The sequence below is a fragment of the Opisthocomus hoazin genome, chromosome 22 (assembly GCF_030867145.1).
Source record: "Opisthocomus hoazin isolate bOpiHoa1 chromosome 22, bOpiHoa1.hap1, whole genome shotgun sequence".
Lineage (NCBI taxonomy): Eukaryota > Metazoa > Chordata > Aves > Opisthocomiformes > Opisthocomidae > Opisthocomus > Opisthocomus hoazin.
Window position 1 is genome coordinate 1,461,224 of NC_134435.1, and position 27,636 is coordinate 1,488,859.

A 27,636-nucleotide genomic window follows, 5' to 3' on the forward strand; every position below is an offset into this window, starting at 1 on the left:
CTCGGGGCGGGGGGGGGGGGGGGGGGGGGGGGCAGGCTGGCTTCAGTCCTTCTCTTTCACCTGGGCTGGAGTCCAGCCCCAAAATAGCAATCCAAAAACAAGATCACATGAGAGGAAAAAAATAGCAAGGCGAGGGATTATCCATACTTCCTTGTCCTACGCGGGTGCGGAGCAGCGGCCAGCGCTGCCGCTTCGCTCCATGTGCCCCGCGGTGCCCGCCGGCCGATGCCAGCCTCCGCCCGGGACCCGGCACAGCCCCGGCGCCCGCACCCGTCTGACGGACGCTGCCCTGCCCCGGAGCCACCCGTGAGTTCTGCGACGGCGTGCGGGTGTGCGTCACCCCGGGAGCTGCCTGCCCGGGGGGACCGCGGCGAGGGGCAGGGTGACCCCGGACCCCGGTCGGCAGCGTCGCCTCCTGGCATCCCCCAGCCCCGTGCACCCCGACCCGGCAGGTGAGTGCCTCCTCCCGCATCCCCAGTGCCTTCTCCAGCATCCCCAGTGCCGCCTCCCGCATCCCCAGCGCCTCCTCCCGCATCCCCAGCGCCTCCTCCAGCATCCCCAATGCCTCCTCCAGCATCCCCAGCGCCTCCTCCCGCATCCCCAGTGCGTTCTCCCGCACCCCCAGTGCCCCCTCCAGCATCCCCAGTGCCTCCTCCCGCGTTCCCAATGCCGCCTCCAGCACCCCCAACACCTCCTCCCGCATCCCCAGTGCCTCCTCCCGCATCCCCACTGCCTGCTCCAGCATCCCCAGTGCCCCCTCCCGCATTCCCAGTGCCTCCTCCAGCATCCCCAGTGCCCCCTCCCGCATCCCCAGTGCCTTCTCCAGCATCCCCAGTGCCCCCTCCAGCATCCCCAGTGCCTCCTCCAGCATCCCCAGTGCCCCCTCCAGCATCCCCAGTGCCTCCTCCAGCACCCCCAGCACCTCCTCCAGCATCCCCAGTGCCTCCTCCAGCATCCCCAGTGCCTCCTCCCGCACCCCCAGAGCCCCCCGGTACGGCCCCCTGGCAGAGCCGTGGCTTCGCACCCCCTTGCCCAACGGCCTGCGACGCGCGTTCCCGGCTCCTCAACTCCCAGCCAAGTCTGCGGGCTCGGCCGGGCGTCTGTCGCTGGGGGAGCAGCCGGGGATTCCTTTTCCCCTCTCCGGGCTCGGAGGCAGCGAGGCGGGAGCGGGGGTCTTTCCTCCCCAGCGCTGCTCCCAGGCCGTGCTGGGCTGAGCGGCACTCGCTCCAGGGAGACGGCTGAACCCGAAGCCTGGGACCCGGGCGAGCCCCTGGGGCTCGTTTTACACCTGCAGAAAGTTTTGCCGCAGTCGTCTCCGCCGGGGGTGGTGGTCTGGGGGGAGCGGGGCCGCTGGGGCAGCGCGTGCTGGGGCTCAGCTGCCTGCCCGCGGCCGGGTGCCAGGCAGGGAGAAGCACCCAGCGCTTCCGCGGGGCAGAAGGCGGCTCGGTGGTTAATTACTCACCGCGCGTCCAAACAAGCCCAAGAAGGATGTATTATTTATGGGATATTTATGGGGCTCGTAGCCGAGGAGGCCAGCGACGTTCGAGGCAGCGAGGCGAGGAGGTTCCTGAGCGCGGGCAGGAGCGGGAGCCGTCGAAAGCCGTCCCGAGGGCCAGGCTGGGCTGGGAGGGCAGGAGGGGGCAGAGCCAGCAGGGCCCCCATCCCCGCGGGCTCTCGGCCCGGGAGCCGCTGCGGCAGTGCCGGTGCCTGGGCTTCGGCCAAGGCTCTCTCTCCTCCACACAGGGACGTTCTGCTCGTCTTCGCAGCCAGGGTCTGGCACCGCTGGCTCTGTCCCGCGACGGGCACAACGGACACGTCGTGGGCAGGGTGCTGCCAGCGGTGCCCGGTGCTCCGCGTGGCGTCAGGGCTGCCAGTCCCAAATGGGTGTGAGGAGAGGCAGGCGAGTGGCGGTGGGGAGGGTTGGGGGCACGGGGAGGGGTGCGGCCTCCCCACAGCTCCAAAACAAGGGGGACATTCCCCTCCGTGAGAAAACGGAGCAGCGTTTCCCAACGTTCCTCATACCCCAACCACCCCAACGCCCTTCACCCAGGAGCCAAGGCCAGCGCCAGTCTTTTGTAGAGGCGCGGAAATGTTTGGCTGTATCTTTCTTATTTTTTTCTTCCTATTTTCAATCTGTGGCCGAAATGGTGGGAGGAAATGTCCTGTGGGCTTGTTCAAACTCAAAAAAAAAAAAAAGAATATTGAGATGCTGGGAACCTAATATATACTTACAAATATCTGCAGGGTGGGGGTCAGGAGGACGGGGCCAGACTCTTTCCAGTGGTGCCCAGCGACAGGACAAGGGGCAACGGGCACAAACTGAAGCAGAGGAAGCTCCAGCTGAAGATGAGGAAGAACTTCTTCCCTCTGAGGGTGATGGAGCCCTGGCCCAGGCTGCCCAGGGAGGCTGTGGAGTCTCCATCTCTGGAGATATTCCAGCCCCGCCTGGACGCGGTGCTGTGCAGCCTGCTCTGGGTGACCCTGCTTGGGCAGGGGGTTGGGCTGGGTGACCCACAGAGGTCCCTGCCAACCCCTGCCATGCTGGGATTCTGGGATTCTGAAAGCCCAGCGTCCACCTGTGCTGCGCTGGACACGTTAGGATCTGTCCCCATGCGCTGCTGCCAGCTGCGGGCATGGAGGGAGCGCGTCGTTATCGCGACGCCGGGGCTCAGCACGCCGCCGGCGGGGACCGGCTGTCCAAACGCACCGGCTGCACCCGAGCCAGGGCCAAAAGCCTGTTCTAGGCGAGCCGGAGATAACGCAGCTCACGCACCACGGCAAGGCCCTCGTGGCGGCAGGCCAAGCCCTGAAGTCATGGCGCTTGCTTCTGGAACGCTGCAGCCAGCCAACACGCAGCGACCCGCAGCCCCTGAGCACGGCACGGCCTGCACCCCACGAGCCCACCGCCGGCACCCCACGAGCCCACCACCCCATGAGCCCACCACTGGCACCCCACGAGCCCACCACCAGCAACCCATGAGCCCACTGCCGGCACCCCACGAGCCCACCACCCCATGAGCCCACCACTGGCACCCCACGAGCCCACCACCAGCACCCCACGAGCCCACCACCCCATGAGCCCACCGCCAGCAACCATGAGCCCACCGCCGGCACTCCACGAGCCCACAACCCCACGAGCCCACCACCGGCATCCCATGAGCCCACCACCCCATGAGCCCACCACTGTCACCCCACGAGCCCACCGCCAGCAACCCATGAGCCCACCACCCCACGAGCCCACCACCGGCACCCCGTGAGCCCACCGCCGGCTCGCCGGTGAGGCTGAGGCCCCGGCGTCTTCCCTCCGGCTGCGCCGAGGGGAGGGCAGAGACCCCCGAGCCCACCGCCCGGGCGCAGCCAGCAGCAGATCAGGGCCAGGGGCTTTGTCACCTTCCCCGGGAGGGCACTGAAATAACCAGCGGGTGCACGAAATGGCCCGGACCACCGGGGTGGGAGTGAGACCGGGGAGTAAAAGCCGTGCTGCTTTCGGCTGCTTTTCTTCCTCCGACCCCGCTGCGCCGCAGTCCCCCGTCTCCTTGGCTTTGGGGGGCTCAGCGCCAGCCCCGCTCCCCAGGGCGGTGCGGGCAGCGCGGGCAGGGGGGGCAGGGCAGTGCAGGCAGCACAGGCAGTGCAGGCAGGGGCAGTGCAGGTGGTGCAGGCAGCGCAGGCAGCGCGGGCAGTGCGGGCAGAACAGCACAGGCAGGGGCAGGGCAGGCGGAGCTGTGCGGGCAGGGGCGGTGCGGGCAGTGCGGGCAGGGGCGGTGCAGGCAGCACAGGCAGCGCAGGCGGGGCAGTGCGGGCTGTGCGGGCAGCAGGGTCCCGGCTGTGCCGCGGGGGTTGGACCCGGCCGAGCATCGCCCCCCCCCGCACTCCCCGCACCCCGCCGCCCCTTCTGGTCGCCGCTGCCCGCTTCATCCCGACCCGTCCCGTCCCCCACCTCGCCCGAGGCCGGGGTCGCGGTAGGTGCCGGGGCCGGGGGGGGCCGGGGGGGGGGGGGGGGTCGCGGCGCGGGGCCCCGCAGGATGCTCCGCACCGCGCCCGGCGGCCGCAGCCGTGGGGGGGGGCGGTCGGGAGCGGAGGGGAGGGGGGGGCCGGGGGGGGCAGGTTCCCTCTCCAGGGGCAGCTTTAGGGTTTCAGGGGAGCTGCCGGGTGGTTTTGGCCAGCACCCCCCACCCCTGCAGCCCCTGCCCCGGGGAGGGGGAGGCTGCAGACCCCGGGCCGTTATTCCCAGCTGCAGTCGCAGAATCACTGCGAATGCACCCAGAGCTGCGGGCAGAGGCCCAGGTCACAATTTGAATCGGAATATAAAAAGCATTTTAAATTGCAAAACACAGTATTTAGACCATTTTTTAAAAACAATCCAAATAGGAAATTTGTTTAAGTGACACAGCATTATAAAATGGTTCATTTCTGATGGGGGGGGGGGGGGGGAAATGTTTCCTTAAAAAAAAAAATGAAGTCCTTGGGACTGCTCTATCCAGACACCCCAGTCCTGCTGAAAAATATTTTTTGATTTGCATAAGATCTTATAAGTTCAGATTTTACCAGAGGTAATTGTGTGTAGCCAACCTCTACTCCCCCTACCTCTCCTTGCCCAAAGGGGTAAGCGCTGAGCATCCTCCTCCTCCTCCTCCTCCGGCTCTGGAGCTGCGGCTCCCCAGGCTGCGCCGGCGTCCCCAGGTCCCAGCAGCGTTTGGGACCGGTGGTTTCGGTCGGGGCCATCCAAGCCAGCAGGGCGGGGGCAGGATCCAGGCTGGGAAATGCTGGTGAGGGGGGTAAGAAGAAAAGGAGTAAGAGCAGTGATTGAAGAAGACAAGATGGAAGCAAGGTGGGAGCAACCCCTTTGGTACCCTGCCTGGGTTCCTGGCTGGGCACCCAGCGGCATGCTGCTCCGTGCCTGTGCTGTTTGCAGGGGCACCCCGAGCTGGCTCAGCACCCCGCTTTGGGCACGCACCCCTTGCTTTGCCCAGGGTTGAGCTCTGGGTGCAACACAGCCCAGGGTGCTGCTGCCGCGTGGGTGGCACATCCAAAGGTGCTTTGGGGTCTCACTGATGAGCTGCTGCCCCCCAGCTCAGCCCACCCACCCCATTGCAGCCCTCCGGACGGGTGGGAGCATCACCTCGCCACCCCCCTGCTCCCGGGTTTGCTCCCCGCTCCAGGGAAAGCTGCACCCCGGCATCACCCCGTCCCCCCCGGCTCCCGGACCCGACGCGCTGGCTCGGAGCTGGGCTGCGGGCGCTGGCGACGGGGAGCTCGGGCGCTGCGCAGCCCCTGCAGCGATCGCACGAGGTGCACGGGAAGGGCTGCGCGAACAGGGGGCTGAAGTTTGAGCAGTTCCTAAGGGCAGGACTGGGCTCGGTGGCGAAAAGGCAGCACAATGTTCTCCCTGCAACCCCGGGTCGGCCGCGCTTCCTCCGGCCACCGGCTTGGGGCTGGAGAGAGTTCGGGTCCACCGAGGTCTCCAGCCAGACCCAGAGCTTTGCAAGCCCTTTGGATAAACTTTCCTTCCCAGCTCCACCCCAGCCCAGGGGATGGCCTTTCCCTCCCAAGCTCCCCAAATGACTTTGGCCTTCCTCCCACTCCTGAGACCTTGATCTTCCTCCCAACCGAGGCAGCTCATCACGCAGCTGGCTACGGCTCCTTCCGCTGCGTTCCCGTCAGCTGCACGGCTCGGCTCCTGCCCGCTGCTCCTCGAGCCAAAGCCCCGCGGCACCCAGGACCCCCATCCTCGGGCACCGCGGTGACGGGGAGCGGTCAGCTCTGTGTCCCCCTGCGCCTGCTTTACCCACGTCGTCCCCTTTGCTGCAGGGCCCCAGCAAGCCGAGGCGCGCAGGGAGGTGGAAGGGCAGCAGCGGGGGCTCGGCCACGCACAGCACCTGCGCCCGCCCAGCTGCGGCAGCTGGAGCTCGCGGCGGTTTGTCTTCGTATTTGGCACCTTTGGTTTGGGCTGGGAGAGGCTGAGGGAGCTGGGCTTGTTCAGCCTGGAGAAGAGAAGGCTGAGAGGGGACCTAATATGTACTTACAAATATCTGCAGGGTGGGGGTCAGGAGGACGGGGCCAGACTCTTTCCAGTGGTGCCCAGGGACAGGACAAGGGGCAACGGGCACAAACTGAAGCAGAGGAAGCTCCAGCTGAAGATGAGGAAGAACTTCTTCCCTCTGAGGGTGACGGAGCCCTGGCCCAGGCTGCCCAGGGAGGCTGTGGAGTCTCCTTCTCTGGAGATATTCAAGATCCGCCTGGACAAGGTCCTGTGCAGCCTGCTGTAGGTGACCCTGCTTCAGCAGGAGGGGTGGACTAGATGACCCACAGAGGTCCCTTCCAACCCCGACCATTCTGTGACTCTGTGGGATAGCGGTTCGCAGCTCGGAGCGTAGCTGTAACGAGGAGTTCGGGCTGAGGCACCAGGCCCGTAAGGAGAATAGCCGTGGCGGTTGTACTCCAGTCTCTTTCCCCTTCTTTCCATCTGCTTCCAGTGAGGCACTCATCGAGGAGACCAAAACCAGAATTTCAAGCACCTTCTTTAATTTGTTTTCTCCTTTGATGCCAAGTCAGAAATTAAAAAAATAAGAGAGCCTGGCACTTAGAAAGGACCTTTCCTGCTCCTCTGCACTCCCAGCTTTTCCTCCCCACCGGGGCTGTGTCTGCCTGCGGCAGGGACAACTCCGGGGGTCGCTGCCACTGCCCCTTCCCTGCAGAATCCGCCTCCTTCCAGCTGGGTGCAGTTTTCGCCAGCTCCTAGGTGCTGGATGTGGCCCTTAATTAGCGCAGGAACCCGGCCAAACCGCAGATGCTCCCATCCGTTCCTCAGCCAGCCCCTATCTGCGTGAGCCACGGAGAAGGAGTTCTGAGAGACAGCGCGGTCCTGAACCACAAGCACACGCATTTCAGCAGGAAATCAGCCTGGCTTGAGGGCACTAATTACAGAAAGAAAGGAAGCAATCACCGATTTTTCTTTTAATGGTATAATAATTGCTAGCTGGTGATTGAGTCAGTCCCGAGGCCGTGCTGCCTGTGGGTGGAAGGCTGGCTGTACATGGATGAGATGGACGTGCCCCTTTCTGAATCGGGCTTCAGAAACAAGAGGTTGCAAGGAATGGGGGAGAAAGACGAGCGCTAGCAGCAGGTCGAGCCCAACCCATCCCCAGCTACCCATAAATTCCCAGGGGGGCAGAGCCTGCCCGTCGCCGCTCCCTCTAACCGCGGTTCCCCGGGGCAGGGTCACGGCCACCGCGAACGGGCAGCTGGAGCAGACCCGAGGGGAGCGTTCTCCACCTTTTGCAAGCAGGGTGCCAGCAGAAAGCCGACACGGGGGGCCCACGGGCATGGCCCCCAGCACGGGCAGAGCTGCGGGGTGGAGGTTCAAGGCTTTTCTGCCAGACAGCCCCAGACCTGAACTTTTTTGGATGAACCGGCTGCCACCAGAAACACGCTCAGAGCAATTCACGCTGGGGCATGTTTGCCCACGCAGCTGAGAGAGACCACAGCCAGGGCCCTGAGACACATGGTAGCACTTGCAATGCACCTTACAAACCCTTTTAGTAAATCATAGAATCATAGGTTGGAAAAGACCTCTACGATCATCAAGTCCAGCCGTCACCCCAACTCCACCGTGCCTGATGAGCCATGTCCCCAAGTACCACGGTTTTTGAACCCCTCCAGGGGTGCGGACTCCACCACTGCCTGTTCTAATGCCTGACTAACATAAAAATAATAACCATTATAGATGATATTGTAGATATTTATAGATTATGTTATAAACATCCCCTAAAAGAGAGCATGTGTTCCAGGGAGGAGCCTGGTGAAGCCTGCCCGGACCCTCGCAGGGTGCTCGGGCATGGCCGACCCCGGGTAGCAGCACATCACCCACCCTCCTGCGCACGGCGGGCAGCAACTCGCGACGGGGTCTTCTTTAGAAATCCTGTATCCGTTTTTCTGCCACTGCAGAACCGTAAGCGATGATCGTTTGGGCTGCAGGCCTGGCTGGCTTTGTCTTTCAAAGGGCTCGCAATAGAAATCGCTCTGCAGAAGAATTTGCTGAAAACCAGTTCAGCGAGGGAGACGGGAACTGTTGCTTTGCCATGGTAGCTCTGCCCCGGCCTTCGTCAACGCAGTAATCCCCCTCGCTCCCGGTTTGTTAGAGAACAGCCCTGACTCAGGATTTCGCAGTAATGGCAGTTACGGGTTTTTGCCTGATTTCCAGCGTCAGCGTCTGCTGTTTCAAAGAATCCCAGCATGGCTGGGTTGGCAGGGACCTCTGTGGGTCCCCCAGCCCAACCCCCTGCCCAAGCAGGGTCACCCAGAGCAGGCTGCACAGCACCGCGTCCAGGCAGGGCTGGAATATCTCCAGAGAAGGAGACTCCACAGCCTCCCTGGGCAGCCTGGGCCAGGGCTCCGTCACCCTCAGAGGGAAGAAGTTCTTCCTCGGGTTCAGCTGGAGCTTCCTCTGCTTCAGTTTGTGCCCGTTGCTCCTTGTCCTGTCGCTGGGCACCCCTGGAAAGAGTCTGGCCCCATCCATTAACACGCATCCATGGTCCACCCCAAAGCCCAACCTGTGTTCTGGTCAGGTGGCAAAACCCACTCTGCTGGGTCTGAGCTGACCCAGACACGAATGCAGAAGAGCCCCCTTTCCCCTTTCTATTTGTGCTTTTGCAAACACCCCCTGATCTGGCCCTTCCCAGGATGAGACAGAAGCGCTTTAAGGGGAATGAAATCACCCCGGAAAAGTGCAGCCTCCAGAGCGGTGCCAGCGGAGAGAGGAAGATAAAAGGGAGAGGAGAGCAGGAGGGGAAACGGCGATTAAAGCGATCTGGAACCCAAGTAACACTGCACGCAGAGCTGCTTGCTGACGTGAAAAAGGCAGTTATTCCAGAAAGCTGGAAACCTGAGGAGCGTGGAAGGGAATCGGTCACACTGAGCGAGAGAGCCTGGAGCTCCTGCGCCACGGGGCCCCGCTCCGCTGCCCAGTGCCGGGCATAAAGCACAGGGCGATAATTACGGTCACGGAGCAATTACCACCTCCCTCCTTCCAGCCCAGGTGCAGGAGCTGCCGAGCAGACGTCTCGTAGGCTGCCTTCCAGCCCCGAGGCAGCCGAGCCTGACAGCTAACCCTTGGGAAAAGGTTAGAAAAGAGGCAGAAAAGGGCTTTCCGCACAAAAAGGGCTTTCCGCACGAAGCGTTCTGCGGGAGCTGGCTGGCTGCTGTGGCCAGGGTGCCAGCTCCAGGCCTGGCTCCCTGCCACTGGCTCAAAAGGTGACATCCAAAACCCTTTTGTCCCTTCAGACTCATTTCTGGGGTGGTGGTGTCCTCTCCGAGTCGTCCTCCCAAACATTTGGGCTTTACCCGCAGCGGTCTAGACACCCAGTTCACAAATGACTCATGACTTGCACTCAAAGTCTGTCCCTGCCTCTGGCTCTTAATTTAGATCTGTGCTTCAAGAGTCAAAATCTGGGCGTCAGCCGTGACCTCAGACCTTTTCTTCCCACGTCCCTGGAGTTAGTGAACCTGCCCATCCCACGTCCCGACGAGCCCCGCCAGCGCTCGCCCGTGCAGGGACCTCATTTCGCCCGAGCTCGCTGCCGGCACCTCCCAGAGCAGCCCTCACCGCTGCCCTCCGCGAGCCACCGCCAGCGACCAGGGCAGGATGGCTTCTCCTCCAGAGATGTCCTCAGGCAGCCCAGCACTGCTCAGGGACAACCTCCTGGTGCCCAGTGGCCTTCCTCGCCGAGCTCACACCTCCTCCTCCTCCACCCATGCGTCCCTCTGCATGGACAGGGCAGATCTGCTCCTGGCGCTGCGGGACAGTGCTCCTGTGCCCTGTCGGGACCCTTCCCCGGGTCCTGCCAGAGGCACCCACCACCCCGAGGTGGACCCAGCCCCGGCCGTGGTCCCTGCAAGGTGCACGGTGACCCGTGCAAGGTGCACGGTTGCGCTTACGGACTCAGCTCCCCCCCAGCATCCCCAGCCCAGGGTCTACAGGAAAGCAGCTTGCCCAGCCTGCGAGCCGAGCATCCAGGCACGGTCACCTTCCCTTGGTGGCCCCCGAATCGCACGCCGAGCCTTGCTGATGTGTGCTCAGGCCACAGAAGAAGAGCAGGAGCCCCGAGCCAGTTATTTCCCAGCTTGCTCCCATCCCTCGCTGCCTGGGCGGACAGGAGGGGGAGATCTTCACCGTGACAAACCCCAGTCTGTGCACCAGAAGCTGAACTCCAGCTCCAGGCTCCTCGCTTACACCAGAGACGCTCTGCTCGCCCTAAAGCCCCCCGAAAGCGGTGCCGCTGGCTGGAGCTCGGGGCCAGATGACCCGGCTGCTCTCTGCACATCTCCCCTGCCACACGCTGCGGGGACGGTCGCGCCCGCGTGACCTTCTGCATCCCTGCACCATCCGAGCAGGAGCTGGCCCACCCCGTCCCCCCGGCATCTTTCCAGCCCCCCCACCCCGAACTCGCGCGGGGCCGTTCCTGTAGCCAGGGGCTGGCAGCTCCCCAAAGCTGCCCTGCCTTTCACCCACTCTCGTTATTTCTTTCCCTGGAGGGGTCACTCGTTAATTCTCTAACAGCTGCACGTCCTCACAGGGCATGTTTACACTGTCCAGAAGAACACTGCTCAGCTGGGTACATTTTCCACTGGAATTTCCATCTCCCTTTATATTGGAGTTTCAACTGCAGGTCAAATCTTGGACATAAAATACATTTCACATCAAGTAAAACACCCTCCCTTCCCCTTCCTTAATATTCCCTTTGCTGCAGGGTGTTCTAAAACGCTTCCGACTGACGGAAAGAGGTTACTAACTGCCAAGCTCTCACTGGGGTTTTGTAGCTTACCCCTAAGCCGGGGCGGACGCGATCCTCCGTGGGTGCACGTGCGTGGGTGCCGAAGCGCAGCGAGTGGTGCAGGCAGCCGAGGGATGCTCTTGAAGAGAAGGCTGCGAGGGGACCTAATATATACTTACAAATATCTGCAGGGTGGGGGTCAGGAGGACGGGGCCAGACTCTTTCCAGTGGTGCCCAGCGACAGGACAAGGGGCAACGGGCACAAACTGGAGCAGAGGAAGCTCCAGCTGAACCCGAGGAAGAACTTCTTCCCTCTGAGGTTGACGGAGCCCTGGCCCAGGCTGCCCAGGGAGGTTGTGGAGTCTCCTTCTCTGGAGATATTCCAGACCTGCCTGGACAAGGTCCTCTACAGCCTACTGTAGGTGACCCTGCTTGGGCAGGGGGTTGGACTGGGTGACCCACAGAGGTCCCTTCCAACCCCGACCATTCTGTGATTCTGTGATTTACCCCTTGGGGACCCTGCACACCCCAGCGCAGCTCCCGAGTCTGAAAAAGATGAAAACCCCTGGGGGTCCCGGCCGTGGCGTCCCTGGCCGGGCAGGCAGCGAGGGCAGCTGCTGCTCCCCGAACCGTGGGGCTGGCACGCAGCGCTTCGGGCCCATCGGCTGCGTCCGTCGCCTTTCTCCGGGCGGGCTGCTGCGTGCCCAGGGCTTCTGCGAGGGGCTGCCATCGGGGAGCTGGAGCTTCGCCTCAGGGCTCGCTGCCGGGGTGCATTTGGGGGGATGCTGTTGCGTGCCAGCACAGTCTGGATCAACCCCTTGCTGCCCGCAGAGCGCTGCGAGCGGGGGTGGCTGTGCCCGAAGACCAGTCGGGTTTCGAAGGGGAAAGCAGCGCACACCGGCGTGCGTTGGTGTAATTTTTAATAATTTGGCTGAGCTAGAACAAGCATCTTATGAACTGCACCGGGGTGGAAACACTCCCTAAACACGTAAAACATTAACGTCGGCATTCAAAGTCCTACAAGACCCACGCCACTGCAGCCTGCTCCTGGCAGTCTGGTTATTCCCCCGTGCCCGGTCCCTGCTGCGCTGCGGGGACAGCAATGCTTGTGTCCCGCTGCAGCCGCGAGGCTGCCTTTTTTTGTCCCCAAATTTTTTGGTTTAGTTTGGGGTTTTTTTTCCCCATTTAGATGTTCCCGGGCATCTCTCTGCCTCCCGTCATCGCTGCGTCGGCTGCATCCCCGTGGGCCAGCCTGACCCCACGGCTTTGCCCCGAGCTGGCTGCTCGACAGACATCCCCGTGGCTCTGGGCTGCCCACTCAGAGCTGGAAATAAACAGCGTGGGTGTCACCTCTGCGAAGCGCCCAGTGCGGCCGCCGAGTTTCACCAGGTAGTTAAAATTGCAGGCTTCTCTGCGACGTGCTTTTCGTGGTGGTTTGTTGTTTACGGAGATGAGACAGGGCAGAAGAGCCTTCGAAAAAACGCCCCTCTGCCGCCGAGGGTACCGTTATGGAAACCCGCGGCAGCGTCCGAGCCAGGGCACTGTTTTCCTTGGAGCGGTGCAGGACTGCCCGCTGCCACGCAGCCCGCGGTCACGCTGCCTGCTCCACAGCCGTCACGGGAAGGACCAAACTGGTGCCACCTCCTTAGGGACACAGGTGCCTCGGGACACCCCTGTCTGGGACACGGGGGACCAGAATTAGGGCTTCTGCCAAGGTCTGGCACGTCCCGACATGGGGCTGATGCTGCTCTCTAGGCTGGAAATGAGGATGACAAAGGGACAGCCCAGTGTCCCTGGGCTTCCAGAGCCACCCACTGCCTTCACCTGAGAACCCCCCGGTTTCTGCCCAACGACCGCGGGTCGGAGCAGCGACCTGCCTGGCTCTGCAGACAGCAAGAGGTGGAGGGGCACAGCTTCTCTCACGAGTTTACTCTGGTGGCTAGTTATCCACGGCTAATTATTCCGGCGGTTTTTGATGACCTTCTCGTCTGCACTTCACAAGATCCAGCTCTGAGCTTGCCTTGCTCCAATCTTTCATTTGAAACTCTCCTTGCGTGCTCTTATGCATTGCGGTTTCACACTGTAAGGCATTTTCTCCAGCCCTAAAGTCATGCAGATAAGAAAATTATTATTTATTGGAGGATATTCCTAGCAATAGCAATTATTATCTCGAGGTTTTGTTGCACTGTTAAGTTACTGAGGAACAGCGTGCACAGGAGAAAACAGCCCAAGCTGTTTATTCAGGCAGCTCAGAGAAAAAAAGACAGGCATTAGCATCCATAGCTACTAGATGCTAGATTTAAAAGAAGATATCAAGAAGCAGAATTAAGAATAGAACTCTTCCAGCCAGTTTTTCTCAGAACTTAACAAGACAAGCTCTGCAGTCCTTGTACGAGTATTTCAGAGTAACCAGAACTGACTCCCTGTGCACTTTCAGCGTAGTAAATCACTGCTGAGCTTATGGTGAACCCAGAAACCAAGAGATTTTCCTTGGAACGACCAGGACTAGGACTATGCAGGAGGAGGTTTGATTTCTGAGCGATGATACGTCTCCTGATGGTTAACCACGAGGGTGGATGTGGGGTTTCACTTGGCCTGCAGATGAAACCCTCAATTCCAGCATCCTCTGCTGCTTTGGGGAAGGGCATGGTCTGAGTCTGAACCCAAGCTCACGTCCCCGTTTGAAGCCTGAGCCAGCCCTTGACTGAGCTTGGCCAGCCTTCAGAGGGCCGGCTGCAGGAAGCGTTGCATCTGCCACCACGTGAGAATTCCTGCTTTTCGCTCCTCATCCGAGCCTCGTGCCCTATCAGCAACAGCACACTGAGATTTTGGACCCGTCTGAGCGCGGAGCGATTGCGAGGGCTCGCGGCTGGTAGAGGGTGAGCAAGGGGCGCGGTGCCCGGGCACGTACCTGGCACGGGGCCGTCACAGGAGGTTGTGCTTGGGGTGGGACCAGAGGGCTCAGACGGGACGTGGTACAACAGGAGAACCAGATGAACCCCTTGGCATGACAGCCTAGTGAAATTTTGGGGCTGGAATCTGTCATTTGGTGCCAGCTGCTGGTTTTACTGGGCAGAGCTGGCCGGCAAACAGAGCAGCTCCCCGCTGCAAGCAGCCACGCGTTTGCGTCTCCCGTATCGCAGTGCTCCAAGGGACAGAGAGAAGGGAGGAGACCTGGAGAAAACACCCATAACCAGAGCAGAAAACAAAGCGGTGAGAAGCGTGCCCACGGCCAGGAGCGGCAGCGGCCAGCACCGCTGTCTGTCCATCTGTCTGTCCGTCCGTGGGCGTGTGGGGAGGGAGGCGGCGGCCGTGGGGCAGCCACACCAGACAGCGCGGGCGCTCCCAGTTTGTGGTCTGACGCTTCGCCCAGTGTCCTGCACGGGCACCGGGGGGGACGGTGACATTTGCAGCTGAGTGAAGCGTCACCCAGCCTAATGTCCCTGCCCGCCGGGCACCCCATCCACCCCCTGCTTGGGACCCACTGCCGGGACCCCCCCACGCCTGGGGGCTGCTGAGCAGGAGCCGAGGGGGCAGATGCCACTTCACCCCTCCATCGCCGTGCTGGGGCACGCCGAGTGTCCCCCCTGCCCAGGACGGTTTCCTACATCGTCACAGGAACTCACACGTCACACAGAACTCTTCAACCAACAACAGCCAATTAGTTCTTGCAGCATCCCTTGTAATTTCCACTCCCTCCAGACACTTTTCCCCTGGGAAGGGGCACAGGCAGACCCACGGAGGAGGGGTGCACGCAGCCCTGCGCCTGACCACCCTCTGCCAGCCAGCAAACGCCCAAAACCGAGGTACCTGCACCCAGCGCGTCGTCCCTGGGTCCTCAGCAGCCTCGGCAGCCCGGAGCCATCCTCCTCGGGTGCCAGGGTGGAGACCACGAGGACGGCGTAACTCGTGGCGTGTGTTGGTGGCTGCTCCCAGCGCGTCTCGGTCTGCGGGAGCAGCCCTGCGGCGGGGCACAGGAGAAGGGACCATGCTTCACGCTGGTCCCTTCGTGAGCTGCCGAGGGGGACGGGGCAGTTGTAAAAGGCGGGCAGCACGCAGCATCTCCTGGAGGGAAGGGTCTTGCCCCTGTCTTTCTCCATTAATTGCCTTTTGTAATTAGGACACTGTTGCAGTGCTACTGGGGCAGCAGTTAGAGGTGCCCATTAGAGGTGCCCACAGTGAACCCCCCAGGATGAGGGGGTGAACACTGGGTGTAGCTGGTCCCCGGGCTGCTCCCGGTGTCACCCTTGCCAGCACCGGCACAGCGGTGACGGCCACGGCTCTGTCCCAGCAGCCCAACCCCGGGCAACGGTCCTTGCTCAGAGCCAGGTCACTGGGGATGAGCTGCAGCTCCAGAGCTGAGCATGCCGCAAGGAAAGGACCTACCTGCGCGGGACAGACCGGCCTCGCCAGCGGGCGCCGGGAATGGGGTCTTAAAATACAGCTGAGCTCTGTGCCAGGGAAGGGGCAGGGGAGCAGCAGCCACCCCCGGGCTCCTCCCAATAACCAGGCAGTTGCGTTGTCTCTCACTGCGATGCCCAAAGGTGTCCCCTTGGACACTCACGGCGCATCACGTCTCCCACGCCGTCCTCACTGGAGAGACCGAGCTTTTGCGATTCCCCGTCCAGTCTGTTCTTTCCGTACCCGGGTCCCACGCATCTGGCTTGTGCTGGGAGTCAGCCCTCCGATCCCCCCCATGAGGCAATGGGGTTGGCCTCGGCAGCCGGCGTTGCTCGCGTGTGTGTAGGTGTCCGTGGTCTTGGGCCGAACCCAGACAGGACACAGGGGGCAAGACCCTCCTGGCAAAGCTCCTGCTGGCGGGCTGGATCGACTCCCGGAGCTGGAACTGTAATTAAGTTAATCATCAGATTGCAAAAGGGTGTGGGTGGGGAGGTGGGAGAGGCTGGAAGATAATTAGAAAGCGATCATCACCTGGTTTTCCTGTCTCCCCACGGATGCCGCCGGTTTGCTGAGGTGCAGCACTGGATGTCCCAGCTTCAAGCAGCAGCTGGGGTGTCCCAGCCCCAAAGCCAGGCAGCAGTCACGCGTGGCTTTGAAGCAAAGATCCCGCTGTCGGCCGGCCGGCGCGCAGGCGGGCTCTGCGCAGGGGGGTCCTCAGCCGGGCGGGTCTGCCCCAAGGACACGCACACGTCCCCACCGCCCTCTCTGCTGTGCAGGAAGATGAGACAGGAGCTAAAACAGGCAAAACATGGCCAAATCCAGCCTCGGGGACCTTACGGCTCTGCGGCGCGGTACGAGGCAGCCTGGGGCTGGACAGGCAGTGGGGCAGTGCCACGGCGTCCATCAGGGTCCCCCGAGGTGCGAGGGGAGCCAGGGCAGCTGGATGACGGCGTCCGTGGGGACCTGCACCCTGAACACGCGTTTCCCAAGGGCTGGCAGGGGCCCACTGGTCCGGGGTTTCCGCAGGGCATCCCTCCTGGTGCGGGGTTTCCTGCTTTACCCGGGGTCAGACGCCCTTTGCTCGTCTGTTCTTTATTGCTAAATGCTGCCTGCGAGGGGTGGTGAGCACGGGGACGGGTTAACCTCTGCTGCAGGTTGTCACTGAGACCCCCCCGTCCCTTCCTCCTGGGCAGGGAGCAACCTTTTCTGAGCCTGTCCTTACCAGGATGCTCCTGGCTGCCCTCTCTGCTGGAGAGCCCGAGGTGCTGACGGCAGGCATTAGATAAATCAACGTCTACAGTTTTGGTCACGCCTTGTGCCACGTATTCCACTTACAAAGGGTAAAACCTGACTGAGAAATGTTTCATTAAGCAGTTAATCACATTGCTGGAGAGAAAACCACCTTGCCATAAACCCTGGCTAGAAACAAGCCAATGCATTCCGGTGATGTGCGCAAAATGATCTGTTGGGTGTTTATCATCTGCTTTGCCTAACGATTCATGAAGTCCTGCTGCGAGGAGCCCCAGTCCCAGGACTCGAGCCTTGCCCCGCCAGCCCTCCGGAGGGAAGGGGGCCCGCGCTGACCATGCCCCGACCCACGGGGCTGCAGCTCCGGGAGCAACCAGTGCCCGAGGGGACCTCGTGCTGGTCTCTAATCCTTTCCTGGGGGAGGAAATCCATCCCACACCATGGGTCTCTAAAACTTATGATGAATAAAATCCCTGTTTATCCGAGAGGTGTTTACTGTGCATGTCTGGGCGGTTCTAGGATCGCCCCAAAGCCGTAGCTGCCAGCTCACGGTACTGAGCACCGGGTGCTTCAGGAACCCCTCGGGACGGGCAATGGATGGAGGAAAGGCAGAGTCTGAATTCCTGAGGGACATTCTACCTGCTGCCAGTGCTTCCCGTTCCCACACGCGGTGTCTGAACAGCCCGGGCACGGCTGCTCTGGCGAGGTGGCTGCAGCCGGGAGTGGGAAACGAGCCCATCGGAGGCGATGCTGCCTGGTCGCAGCTGAGTCACGCACCCTGGAAGAAATGGGATTTTGGATTTAATGGAGAAAATAACGCTTTCCAGAGTGAAAGCAACTGCAGTGTTTCCACTGAACTCACCAGAGCCCGGTTCAGGAGACACTGACCTCATTAAGTGAAGTCTGGCAAAAGCTTAGAAGGCTCCTGGGTTTCGCTGGCTTCTCGCCTGCCCCGAGTTTTCTGTGTGATCTTTGGTCAGCGAGATGATAATTGTTATTAGCTGCAGCTTTCATCAGCACATCCACACTTGTTCTCATGGGGTGCTGAACAGAGACCGTCCACAGCATTTCTTTCCAATCCTATATAGAGGATTGTATCCAAAGCCACGGAGAACTTTAACCTGTGTGAGTCAACCTCCAATCTGCTTTTAACCCATGGTAGGTGAGATATTTCCAGTTTCCTCTATGTAGTAGCCAGGTATTTTATACTTAAGGTAAAAAAATAGGCTCACCTTAGCTGGTCACCTCACAGCTTCAGGGACAGTCTGTGGGACAGAGGCACCAGTTGGGCATCAGAAGTTGTGAGGAGGCTGTGCCGACGACCCAGCGTGCTCAGCCGCTGCACTGGGCTGGGCTCCGCCAGCAACGTGCTTACACAAACACGTGAAATCGCTGCAACCGATCTCCAGACAACGGATCCATTCACACGAGTCAGGAGGAGCCTACAGAAAAGGAGCAGAGAGGAAGCGTTGGAGGGATGGACAGGAAGCCAAAACAGGCAGAGAAACTTTAGCCACAGGGTGAGGGACTCCAGCTCCCCATGGCTGTCACCGCTGGGGTCTAGGTAACCTTTGCAGTCTCTCACGAGATGGCTCATTAAGCTGCTAACGAGTTTGACTGGCAGATGGAGGCTTGGGGATGGTAGTAGAAGGTGCTCATCTTGCAGCGGAGCAGCAGCAACTTCCCACCCTCGCAGTCTGCAGCTCCTGCCTGCGTTCAGCGGGGCGACCAAGAAGAGGCAGGGGGTCTGTTCCCCTGGGGAGCGGGGACCGCGGCGGGGACAGTCCCCCGGGCAAAGGGGTGTGCCTGGAGCATGCCCAGCTCTGCCAGGAGCCCCGCGGGACCCAGTGCAGCTCCTCCCCGCTTGGCTCCTCCACCGGGACTGCGACTGAAAGCCCGGGTGCTCGTAGTGCTGGTGGGAGGCTGGGCTCTGCTGGCCTCGACTCATGTCACAGGAGCCTCGAGAGAGCCACGAGAACACCCTTGAAGCCACAACAGCCCACTCCAAGCGTGACCCAGCAAAAAATTTCTCGGCCATCACCAGTCCCCCAAGGTGCCAAGCTCTCATCGGCACCACCTTGTGATGCCAGCAAAGAGGAGAGCAGTGCTAGCTACTGAAGCCTACACCAACTTGAAAACGGGAAGGAGAAGGACCTCACGCCTGTTCACGGCCCCCAGCCTGCGCTGAGCTTTCGGAGCTCACACGGCGTTCGCCCGTTGCTGGCAGCGCAGCCGGCCCTCGATGTTCAGACTCGCGTGCTTGCAGAGTTTGGGATTTCACATCGAAGCCGCTGGTTTGGGCGCTGCAGCAGCAGCGGTCGGTGATAAAGTTTGGAAGCAAACCCAAACTTCTCAGAATTTCACACATTCCAGTCCTGCGCCGGGCTCATCCCTGCTGCAAGGAGCACACACACTGCAGTGCTCCAGCCACCAAAGTTAGTCGGACTTGGTTAACATCAACATTCGGGTTTAACTCTCTTTTGAAGTCCTTTTTATTCTTCAGAAAGATATTTCTGATCTTTTGGGGCTCTGACATCTCCTTCCCCAGCCCAGGAAGCACAGCCGAGTGCCGGCGGGACCCTCTGCTCCCTGCGCCTGCCGACAGAGCCGGGGCCACCCCAGGGCGGATGCCCGGAGCCCAGCTCCCGGTGAGGACGCAGCCGTCCGCAGCCGTGGCTTTCTCTTTGGCAACACGGCACAGGAAGGCTGCGGGAGTGAAGTGGAGGAGCGTGTAACGCAGGGGTGGGAGGAAGGAGGAGAGCCATCAACACAGCTGGTCTTGGACAAACGCTCTCCAACCTGGGCTCCAACTTACCGTCCCAGTGCGACCGGCGGTGTCAGCTGCTTGGCCGCAGCCATCCGCCCCCCACAGCAATCTCCTCTTGGAATATTTCCCTTTCTCCGTGGGGCACCAAATAACCACTGGAGTGTGGTGTCTCTCAGCTTAGCATCTTGGAGAGAGTTCTGTGTTCTGCTTTGAGCTATTTAATCATTTTGTTGGGCTTCTACCCAAAGAAGTAAGGCCCTTTATGTTGTCTTTGGTTCAGGTTCTCTCTCTCACTCTTGCTTTTTAATTCCCATAAAAACCAAACGTGTTCCTGCCAAAAGCATAATAGTAGGGCCATGAGTGTGTGTAGAGTACTGACTCCACGGTCATAAAAGTATGAGAACAGCAACAGCATTTAGCAAGGAGAGACAATGGGAGTGGAAAATAGTGTTCATTCAGCTTCGCTTATGGAGTCGAAGGCAGTTGGCGAGCACTGAATGCCTTCTAAAAATAGCAAAAAAACCTTAAAGGAAACATGTGAAAATGAAGAAGCCACTGCCAGCCAAGCTGCCCTGTTAAAGCTGCCCACGGAGACCCTTGAATGCGCAGACCTTCAGGTGACCAAGGGAGCAACCCAGCCTGCTCCTCACGCGGTCTCCCTGCTGCCGAAGCCTGCTGAGATCCTCATCTGAGCTCTTGGCTTTGGGATATTTGTTTCTCACTTCTATCGTCAACCCAGGAGAGTTCTTAGCGCCTTTTACCCTCAGATAAAGGTTCGAGAAAAGCTTTAGTTCCAGCAGATTACACAACATCACTGATCTTGATTAATGCTCAGGAAAGCACTAAAGCCTTAGGTACCGCGTTGGACGACTTGAAGGCTTCCGCTCAGAGAAAGCGTGGCAGACAGTTGGCATTAAAATCTGTTGCTGGTCTAGCAAAGGTGGCTTACCAAACAATATCAAAATGGTTCTGGAGAAAGGCAATTCGTCCCTGCATTTTGACTCCACATTCAACTGTCGTATTGGTGATCCAACACCTCCAACTGCAGCAAAACATGGGCTGGTAGTCCGGAGGAAAGAGCAGCTGCCAGAGGGAGCTGAGGCCTGGGAAGGCAGGGAATACTTTAGTTTCTTTACGGTTGTGTTTTCCTCTCCTAGGAAATCTCCCTGTCCTGATAGAGATCCCAAGCGGACACGCCTGGGAGTAAGGGATGAGGGCTATGTACTAACCAAAGCTGGTTGCAATGGCTGGCTGTGTTTCCAGCAGCAGCGATGAAGTCTTTGTTTCCAAGGTTTCAGCTTTTGCAATCCAGCTTGCAGGCGTTTTTATCTTCTGCAGTCTTTTGGGATCCACTTGGAGGAGCAGTTTCCCCTCCTTGCAGCTGCATTTGCAAATTTGAATACTTAAGAGTTTACAGCCAAATGTTTAGAGGTTATATGTATATAGACGTGTGTTTTTGTGCGTATTGCAAAGAGTTGCAGTCCTTAATATCTCCCAGGTCACTCTGAGTACCATAGCAAACTCACACAGTAGGATACTCGCTCCATCCTAATGTACCAGTAGCTCAACTCAGTGCTAAATAGACAATTTTGCAATCTATAAATATATAAATATATATAAACAGTGACTATATAATGCTTTCCATAGTTTAGCTATGGGAATACATTACATTTAAAGTAATTTCCTGTATCTTGATTTATACTGTGCCCTGTCTTTTTCCGTTCATAAATCTACTTCTCTATGAGCGCTGCAGAACTTTGTATGTGAAAAACAGCGTATTCATGGGGGATTTTAAATGCAGTCTCCAGGCCAGAAACATTCAGACAAATCTGCATATGCCTGGGTTACGGTGGGACTCTGGTCCCCACCCACGGCTCCTCCTGGTCCCACGGCCACGGCTGCAGTGGCGGTTCTCACCCCCGACATTGGCAGCGTCTCGCTCTTACGGGTCTGACGATGCCTTCAGGTTTTGGCACGGCATCTGCTCCAACACGGGCCATGACCACGCAGTGCGTTGCAAAGGGAGGTTTCAGTACGATCCCCGGGCATTGCCCCAGCTCCCTGGGGAAGGGGCACGCTCACGAGATGGTGCTGGTTGCTCCTCAGCACTGATAGTGCCCACGCCCACTTATACCGTTCTGCATCAGCCAGAGCTTTGCCTTTCCCTTCTGACCACTGTTATTGAGATGCAAGGGTGCACAAGGGTCTAATCTAGACCTGAAGCTCCTTTTCTCCATAAGCTATCGATCAGCGTATGGGTAAATCTCCTGCTTAACCAGCCAGGCAGTGAAAGCCTCCGGCCTCCCTGCTGGCCTCCCACGATGTCCAACGCCTGTGCTGATCTTCAGCACACGTGTGCCTCGGCCAGGTGAGGTGCCGAGTGCCAAGATATGAAGTCATGTTTGCTATCTGGCATGCAGTACGTGCTGCCATACCTAGTCATAATTGTGTCTGAAAGCTATAATAGTGGAGAGAGTTATTAACCTGGGCTCCCTTCCTGCCCCTTGCGGGTTTCAATCAGACACTGGGTGTTTTTCAAACTTTTTTTTTTGTTTTGAGTGTATAATTTTAGTACGTACGTCAATAGAAAGCAGAAAGAAAACAGAATTTACTATGATAAAAGGACAGAGTGCCTACCGCCCAGCTACACCCAGTGAGGAGACAGCCCCCCGCCACCTCCCACGCTGGGGAGCATCACCTTTCGGGCTGTGCCACTGCTGGAGCCATCGCCCCGCGGCGTGAATCACGGCCCCGCAGCCAGCCCGGCTCCCGGCCGGGGACCACCGGGCTCCCTCCCCTCCCCTTAAAAGCCTGGCAGCAGCAGCAGCGTGTGCCAGGACTCGGTGCTGCTGCCCCTGCCATACGCTGCTGTGTCCCTTGCAGCCCGGCCGCCGGGAGAGGCTGAGAGATGGCCGAAGGCGAGATCACCACCTTCACCACCCTGACCGAGAGGTTCAACCTTCCCCTGGGGAACTACAAGAAACCCAAACTCCTGTACTGCAGCAACGGGGGCCACTTCCTACGGATCCTCCCGGACGGCAAAGTGGACGGGACCAGGGACCGAAGCGACCAGCACAGTAAGCAAACCCCACGGGGCTTCTCGGCGTTCCTCCCTGCTCCCATGGTTTTATCAGCCTCTGTCAGCCAGGAAGGGGGGAGCTGGGGAAGACGGGCTCTGTACCTGTCTCTCTTTTCTCCTGGTGGCAGCCCCCCTTCCAGCAGCCAGCACACGCACTGGACAGGCTATAGCCTGTACGCAGAGCTCGGGGAGGCACGCTGCCTACACCCTTCTGCATGGGCAGGAGTAGTAAGTCTGAAACTGGTTATCAAAATAACCACAGTACAGGGCCAAAGCGCTCATTGCAGCACGGCTGGCTGACGCAGCAAGCTGGCAGCTGGGGAAAAAGCCTGAGGAGCAGGCTCACATCCTACACACACGCAGCCATCACACGTAGCTGTACGGTACCTTTGCGTTTACCGTGGGTTGGGAGGGTCAGCGCAGGAGCGGGCTGTGCAAGCGCGGCATTTCCCAGCGGCTGTGCCTCTCTGCGCGTCAAGTCGGCAGCCGGAGCGGCCCGGATTCCTCCGTGTGCAGAATGGATTTTACCTGTGTGTTCTGCACACAGCGTGCCTTTGCCCTGGGGAACTTACCTCTCCCCTTACGCAGCAAATTAAATTCAATTTAGATTCAAAAAAATTGCAGGACGCGAAAGCCCAGTAGAGGCAAGAAACAGGTGAAAGAGTTATTTTGTGACTTATGGCTTTAGAGGTGCACTCGTGTTACCACGGAGTTTTTTTTCTGAAAACAAATATGGCCTGTAGGATGCTGAAGCAGTTTCAGTACCTTTAACGTGCATCTGTGTGTGGCAGAGATTGAACAGCCCATCTGCAGCCAGGGTCTCCCCTTGCCCATCCGCAGCCAGGGTCTCCCCTTGCCCGTCCCCGTTGCCTGCAGTTGGTGACGCCGGCAGCTCCAGCCCATGGGACATCAGGGACCTGCTGGCAGGATGAACTACCCACACAGATACCAACACCCATCTTACCATGCGCACATCCTGCTGCCTTTCCAGGAGCGTGTTCCCCATCCATAATTGGCATCGAAGTTCGTCTTAGGAAGCTGGCAGGACTCACAGCAGCCGGAGAGGTTGCATGAGCTCCACCAGCGTCTCTGCGGTGTTTTGCTGGAGGCAGACGGGGCACACAGAGACCCCCGTGTGCCCTCTGGAGAGGGCCAGTGGCAAGGTGGCATCTCCTGGGATGTGGGTGCTAACAAGGGCACGAGCGTCCAGCCCCTGCACCCCAGCCTTGCACCCACCGTCCCATGGTGTGGGTGCTGCCGCACAGCCCAGCCTTTTCCCCCCCGGCAAAGCGAGCCCATCACCTTGGATCGAGCGTTTGCCCTCCGGTCGCCGGTCCCCACGGCCACACCACGCTCACGGGCAGCCAGCGCAGGCAGCGAGCGCAGGCAGTGAGCGCAGGCAGCGAGCGCAGGCAGCACTCCCCAGCGTGGCACCTGCTGCGCCCCGGCACGCTCGCACCTCGCCGGCTGCTGGCCTGGGGCCGGGTGTTTGGAAACCTCTGCCAGAAAGGAACCTCCTGTAAACGGTCTCGTAAACTTGGATATCTGAGCGTGCAAATATTTACCGAGGAAACTCCTGGAGGGGCTGCGTGCCAGCGGAGCAGCCCTGCTGGTGAGGTACCCACCTCCGAGCACCGGCGGCTGCCCACGGGCCAGCGCGGAGCGAGGTGGGTCCGTTCGGGAAACCCGGGGGTGACAGCGGGGAGAGGAGCCCCCGGGGAGGGACGAGGCACGGGAACGCCCGCGGCAGCGTGCGCAGCTGCGTCACAGCCTGCGTCGCTGCTGTGTAAATCGCTGCCGCTCCCGTGTGCGTTTTGTTCCAGATAAATATCAAGAATTCTTAATTTTATCTGAAATCGCCCTGCTGGGTGCTAGCCCCAGAACCAGGGAGGATCTCCAAGGAGAGCAGAAGAGGACACTCACCCCAAGCCCTTGTCGTCCAGCCCTACGTCAGGATCCCCTCACCGCGTCCTTTCCTGCCGTGCATGGGTGTCTCGAGCTTGTTCCACGAGGTGAAAAGAAGATTTACCAGGACACTGGAGACCCTCGAGGATGAAGCCCATGCTTGTTTCCACAAACAGCCTTATTTTCTCTGTTTCATCCCGTTACTTCGTGGGAGGAAGCATCTGCACGGACCTGTAAGACAGACAAGAGCTGGTGCGTGAGCTCCTTCCCCTGGAGCCGCCGTTCTCCCTCCCTGTGCGGCCGGAGACCTGAACGGGTCTGCTGGAGGGTCCCCCCTGCTCCCCTCTCTCCAAGGCGGATTTTAGGACAATATCATCATTTTTGTCTCATTTCCCTCTTTCCCTGCCTGGGTTTCTCCTTGGCCGTGTCCTGGGGCTGCAGCACGGCAGCGAATGCAACTCTCTACAGTAAAATGTAAGAAAAAAAGAAGGTGGCTCGGAGACGGGAACGATGCTTCGGAAGAGCTGGATTTTTCAGGTCACCCTGAGTGTCACCGCAGCTCTCTGCACATGCCGGCGGGTCGCAAATTGTTCAGACTTGGGTTTTTCTGCCGACCCACGAGAGCAGGACGGGGTCCGCTGAGCACACAGTGCTGTCCTCCCAAAGCTCCGCTCCAACCAAACGGCCTCTTCCTGATAAACACGTTGAACAAGAGCTTGAGCCAAGCTGAAATCATTTTCCGAGACTCCTGTAATTAGCAAAGTAAGAAAAAAAGAACCCACAGGGAGGAAAAAAAAGTAACCAGACAAACAGAAAGGTTAAATCTGCTGTGTTAGGCACAGGATGCTGGGTAGAGGAGGGAGGAGGCCCAGACACCCCAGCCTGCAGCTGGCTTGCTCTCCTCCCACGGTACAAGACCAGTAAGGAGCTTTTTTTGCCCCGGAGTTTCTAGTTGAAGCCCGGCATTGGTGACGGGGACGGAAAGCCAGTGCCCGGTGGGCTGCGTGAAGGACACAGCATCGCCACGAAGCCCTCGCCCCTGCCCAGCCTGCACGCCGGCAGGCTCAGCTCTTGGTTTGGTATCAAATTCACACAAATCAGGACAATCTGAGATGTGGCTCATGGCTACCTACAGGAGGTATTTTTTTTAGGATGAAGATCAGCCCTTTCTAGTTCTCCCCTACCTGTCTACGACGCACTGGGTAATGCCAGGCATGGCACGCTGCTGGATGGGATGCTTGGGTCAGAGGTCTGCAACACAGACATCTGAAGTCTGCCCGTCCCTGGTTGAGCTCTCAAAATGCTTCCTCATACGTCATTCCCCAAGTGTCTTGTCAAAACCACATGAGAAATTTGTAAATTAGAGCCAAAATTAAAACCCCAATCTCCTGTGTCCCATTTCCAGTGTCTTAACCAAAAGGCTGCCCTCCCTTTGATGTAAAAGAAGGAAAAAATTGGTCTTTGGTTCCTAAGGCATGGCTGTGGGGTTTCTTTGAAGGAGAGCGTACGAGGAGACATTTCTGTTACACGCTGTACTTTTTCCTATAAACTCTTTATAAGCTGGGCTTCAGAACAAAAATACCCTCCTAAATGTCCAAGCTGCTAGGAAAGTATCTCTGACAACCTTTTTCTTTTCTTTCCCCTTTTCCTATTCTCGTTTACTGTTGTTGTTGTTTTATTTTTATTTTCAGTTCAACTCCAGCTAAGCGCGGAAAGCGTGGGAGAGGTGTATATAAAGAGCACCCAGTCCGGGCAGTACCTGGCGATGGACCCCACCGGGCTGCTCTACGGCTCGGTAAGTGGGGGGCTGATGGGGGACCAGACACGGGGAGGGTCTGCGGTTTGCAGAAACCTCGTAGCTCTGTGTAATGCCAGCTGCAAGCAGCCGTGAGCCCCTGTTTGTTATTTTGGCAGCTGGACGGCCACTCTTCATCCAGCTTTATTTGGGGGGGGGGGAAGGAATAAATAACCAAATAACACCGGTTACTGCCCTGCCTCGCTCAACGAAGATCGCATTCCACAGCGGGAGCAGCAGCTGCTCCGCATCCCCACGGCAGCTCCCAGCTCTGCGAGCGGGGCCGCGGGGGGGACCCCGGCGGGGTGCGGGGCTGGGGGCACCTCCAGCCCGGCTCTTCCAGCCCCGCAGCCCCTCTGCCTGCCTCCCGCCGCCTCTCCGCGGCGTTGCGAGGCCCTTCGGGGCTGCGAGGGGACGAATGGCTCATAGCTGCTCAGCAAAGCCCTCCCTGCATCTCACCTCTGCGTCCCACCGCTCTCCTGGCTGCACCGAGCCCTGTGCCGGAGGCAGCCGGGACCAGCTTACGGAGCGCCTGGACGGATAAAATGCCCAGGTCACGGACAAATCGCTGCAGGAGTAGCCCAGGGGGCTAAGTCAAGGCTACTTACCCTCTGCACTTTAAATATGAACCTCTGCACTTTAAATATGAACTTCTGGCTGGCATCCCGGCCAGCGAGCGCCCGAGCCGGGATCGCTGCGTCAGGATCGAGCATCCTCGCCCCTGCGGCATCGCCCCGTCTCACTGCCGGTACCCGGGGCTCTCTCTTCTTTCAGCAGTTACTGGGGGAGGAGTGCCTGTTCCTTGAAAGGATCGAAGAGAACCATTACAACACGTACGTCTCCAAAAAGCACGCGGATAAGAACTGGTTTGTTGGGCTGAAGAAGAACGGGAACAGCAAGCTGGGGCCGCGGACTCACTACGGCCAGAAGGCGATCCTCTTCCTCCCGCTGCCCGTCTCGGCCGACTGAGCCCCGTCGGGAGCTCAGAGACGACCCGAACCCCAAAACCCAACCACTGCCGCCTCCTTTTCCCTCGCCCGCTCTCTTTTTGGCTAGTATGACAGAGCCAGACGTTAGAGCTCCGAGCTTTAGGTAAAGGCTTTACCAAAGACAGGCAGAGCAGAGCTCCTCCGCTCGGCACGCAGCTGTGCAGAGATGAGGGGAAGAGCCCCGAGAACCCCCCAGCCCACCGGCCCCCGCTCCCCGTGCCCTGTGCCATCTGTGGGTGCACGCCGTGACCACGGTGCAGCCCCGGGCAGGCACCCAGAAACGTGGCCAAGGGCACCCCAAGGGCACCCCGGATGCCAGGGGACCACGCGCTTTTACTGTCCCCGGGCGTTGTAAGGCAAAGCCTCCCTGGATGCTCTGTATGAACATATTTATCCGTGTGAGTACGCAGCTTCTAACGTGTCCTTCAAGCAATCTCAGGCTGCACCACCAGCCGTGCTGCCGCCTGCCAGCCGTGAAATGCTTGCAGATACCCTCAGTGCATTGAGCTCTACTAGCGCCAGGCAGAACCTCCACGCCCAGACACCCCAGCCTCCCTCACATCAGTGTTTCTGCATTTCCTGCTGCTATCTGCCACGTGGTATTTGTATTTATTTATTAAGTAAATCTGTCTCTTCTACAGTCTGTTTGTCAGTAATTCCAGGCACCAAAGCCCCCTGGCATC

The 27,636-nt window shown here is 59.4% G+C and overlaps 1 protein-coding gene and 1 long non-coding RNA gene across 7 annotated transcripts; one reads left to right on the forward strand and one right to left on the reverse strand.

Annotated features, from left to right (window-relative positions):
* Positions 1–132: 132 nt before the first annotated feature.
* On the forward strand, positions 133–27,593 carry FGF1 (fibroblast growth factor 1). 3 transcript variants are annotated; one of them, XM_075441850.1, is made up of 4 exons: positions 133–452; positions 22,069–22,262; positions 25,861–25,964; positions 26,739–27,593. In XM_075441850.1, the coding sequence occupies exons 2-4, from the start codon at positions 22,094–22,096 to the stop codon at positions 26,931–26,933; spliced, it is 468 nt and encodes a 155-aa protein (XP_075297965.1). In that variant the 5' UTR covers positions 133–452; positions 22,069–22,093; the 3' UTR covers positions 26,934–27,593. The 3 variants fall into 3 exon arrangements, with proteins under 3 accessions (XP_075297965.1, XP_075297966.1, XP_075297964.1); XM_075441851.1 differs by lacking the exon at positions 133–452 and adding an exon at positions 3,731–3,959 and having other exon boundaries at positions 26,742–27,593; XM_075441849.1 differs by lacking the exon at positions 133–452 and adding an exon at positions 3,736–3,959.
* Positions 11,673–25,905, reverse strand: LOC142363977 (uncharacterized). Of its 4 annotated transcripts, none has more exons than XR_012766068.1 (14): positions 24,478–25,905; positions 23,890–24,400; positions 23,030–23,763; positions 22,652–22,801; positions 20,415–20,566; positions 20,135–20,288; positions 17,651–17,860; positions 17,307–17,388; positions 17,058–17,196; positions 16,393–16,521; positions 15,702–16,279; positions 14,580–15,615; positions 13,681–13,943; positions 11,673–12,871 (listed from the first exon to the last, which is right to left on the reverse strand). It is a non-coding gene; the product is annotated as an uncharacterized LOC142363977 (long non-coding RNA). The 4 variants fall into 4 exon arrangements; XR_012766067.1 differs by having other exon boundaries at positions 14,580–14,730; positions 15,334–15,615; positions 23,030–24,400; XR_012766066.1 differs by having other exon boundaries at positions 23,030–24,400.
* Positions 27,594–27,636: the final 43 nt, after the last annotated feature.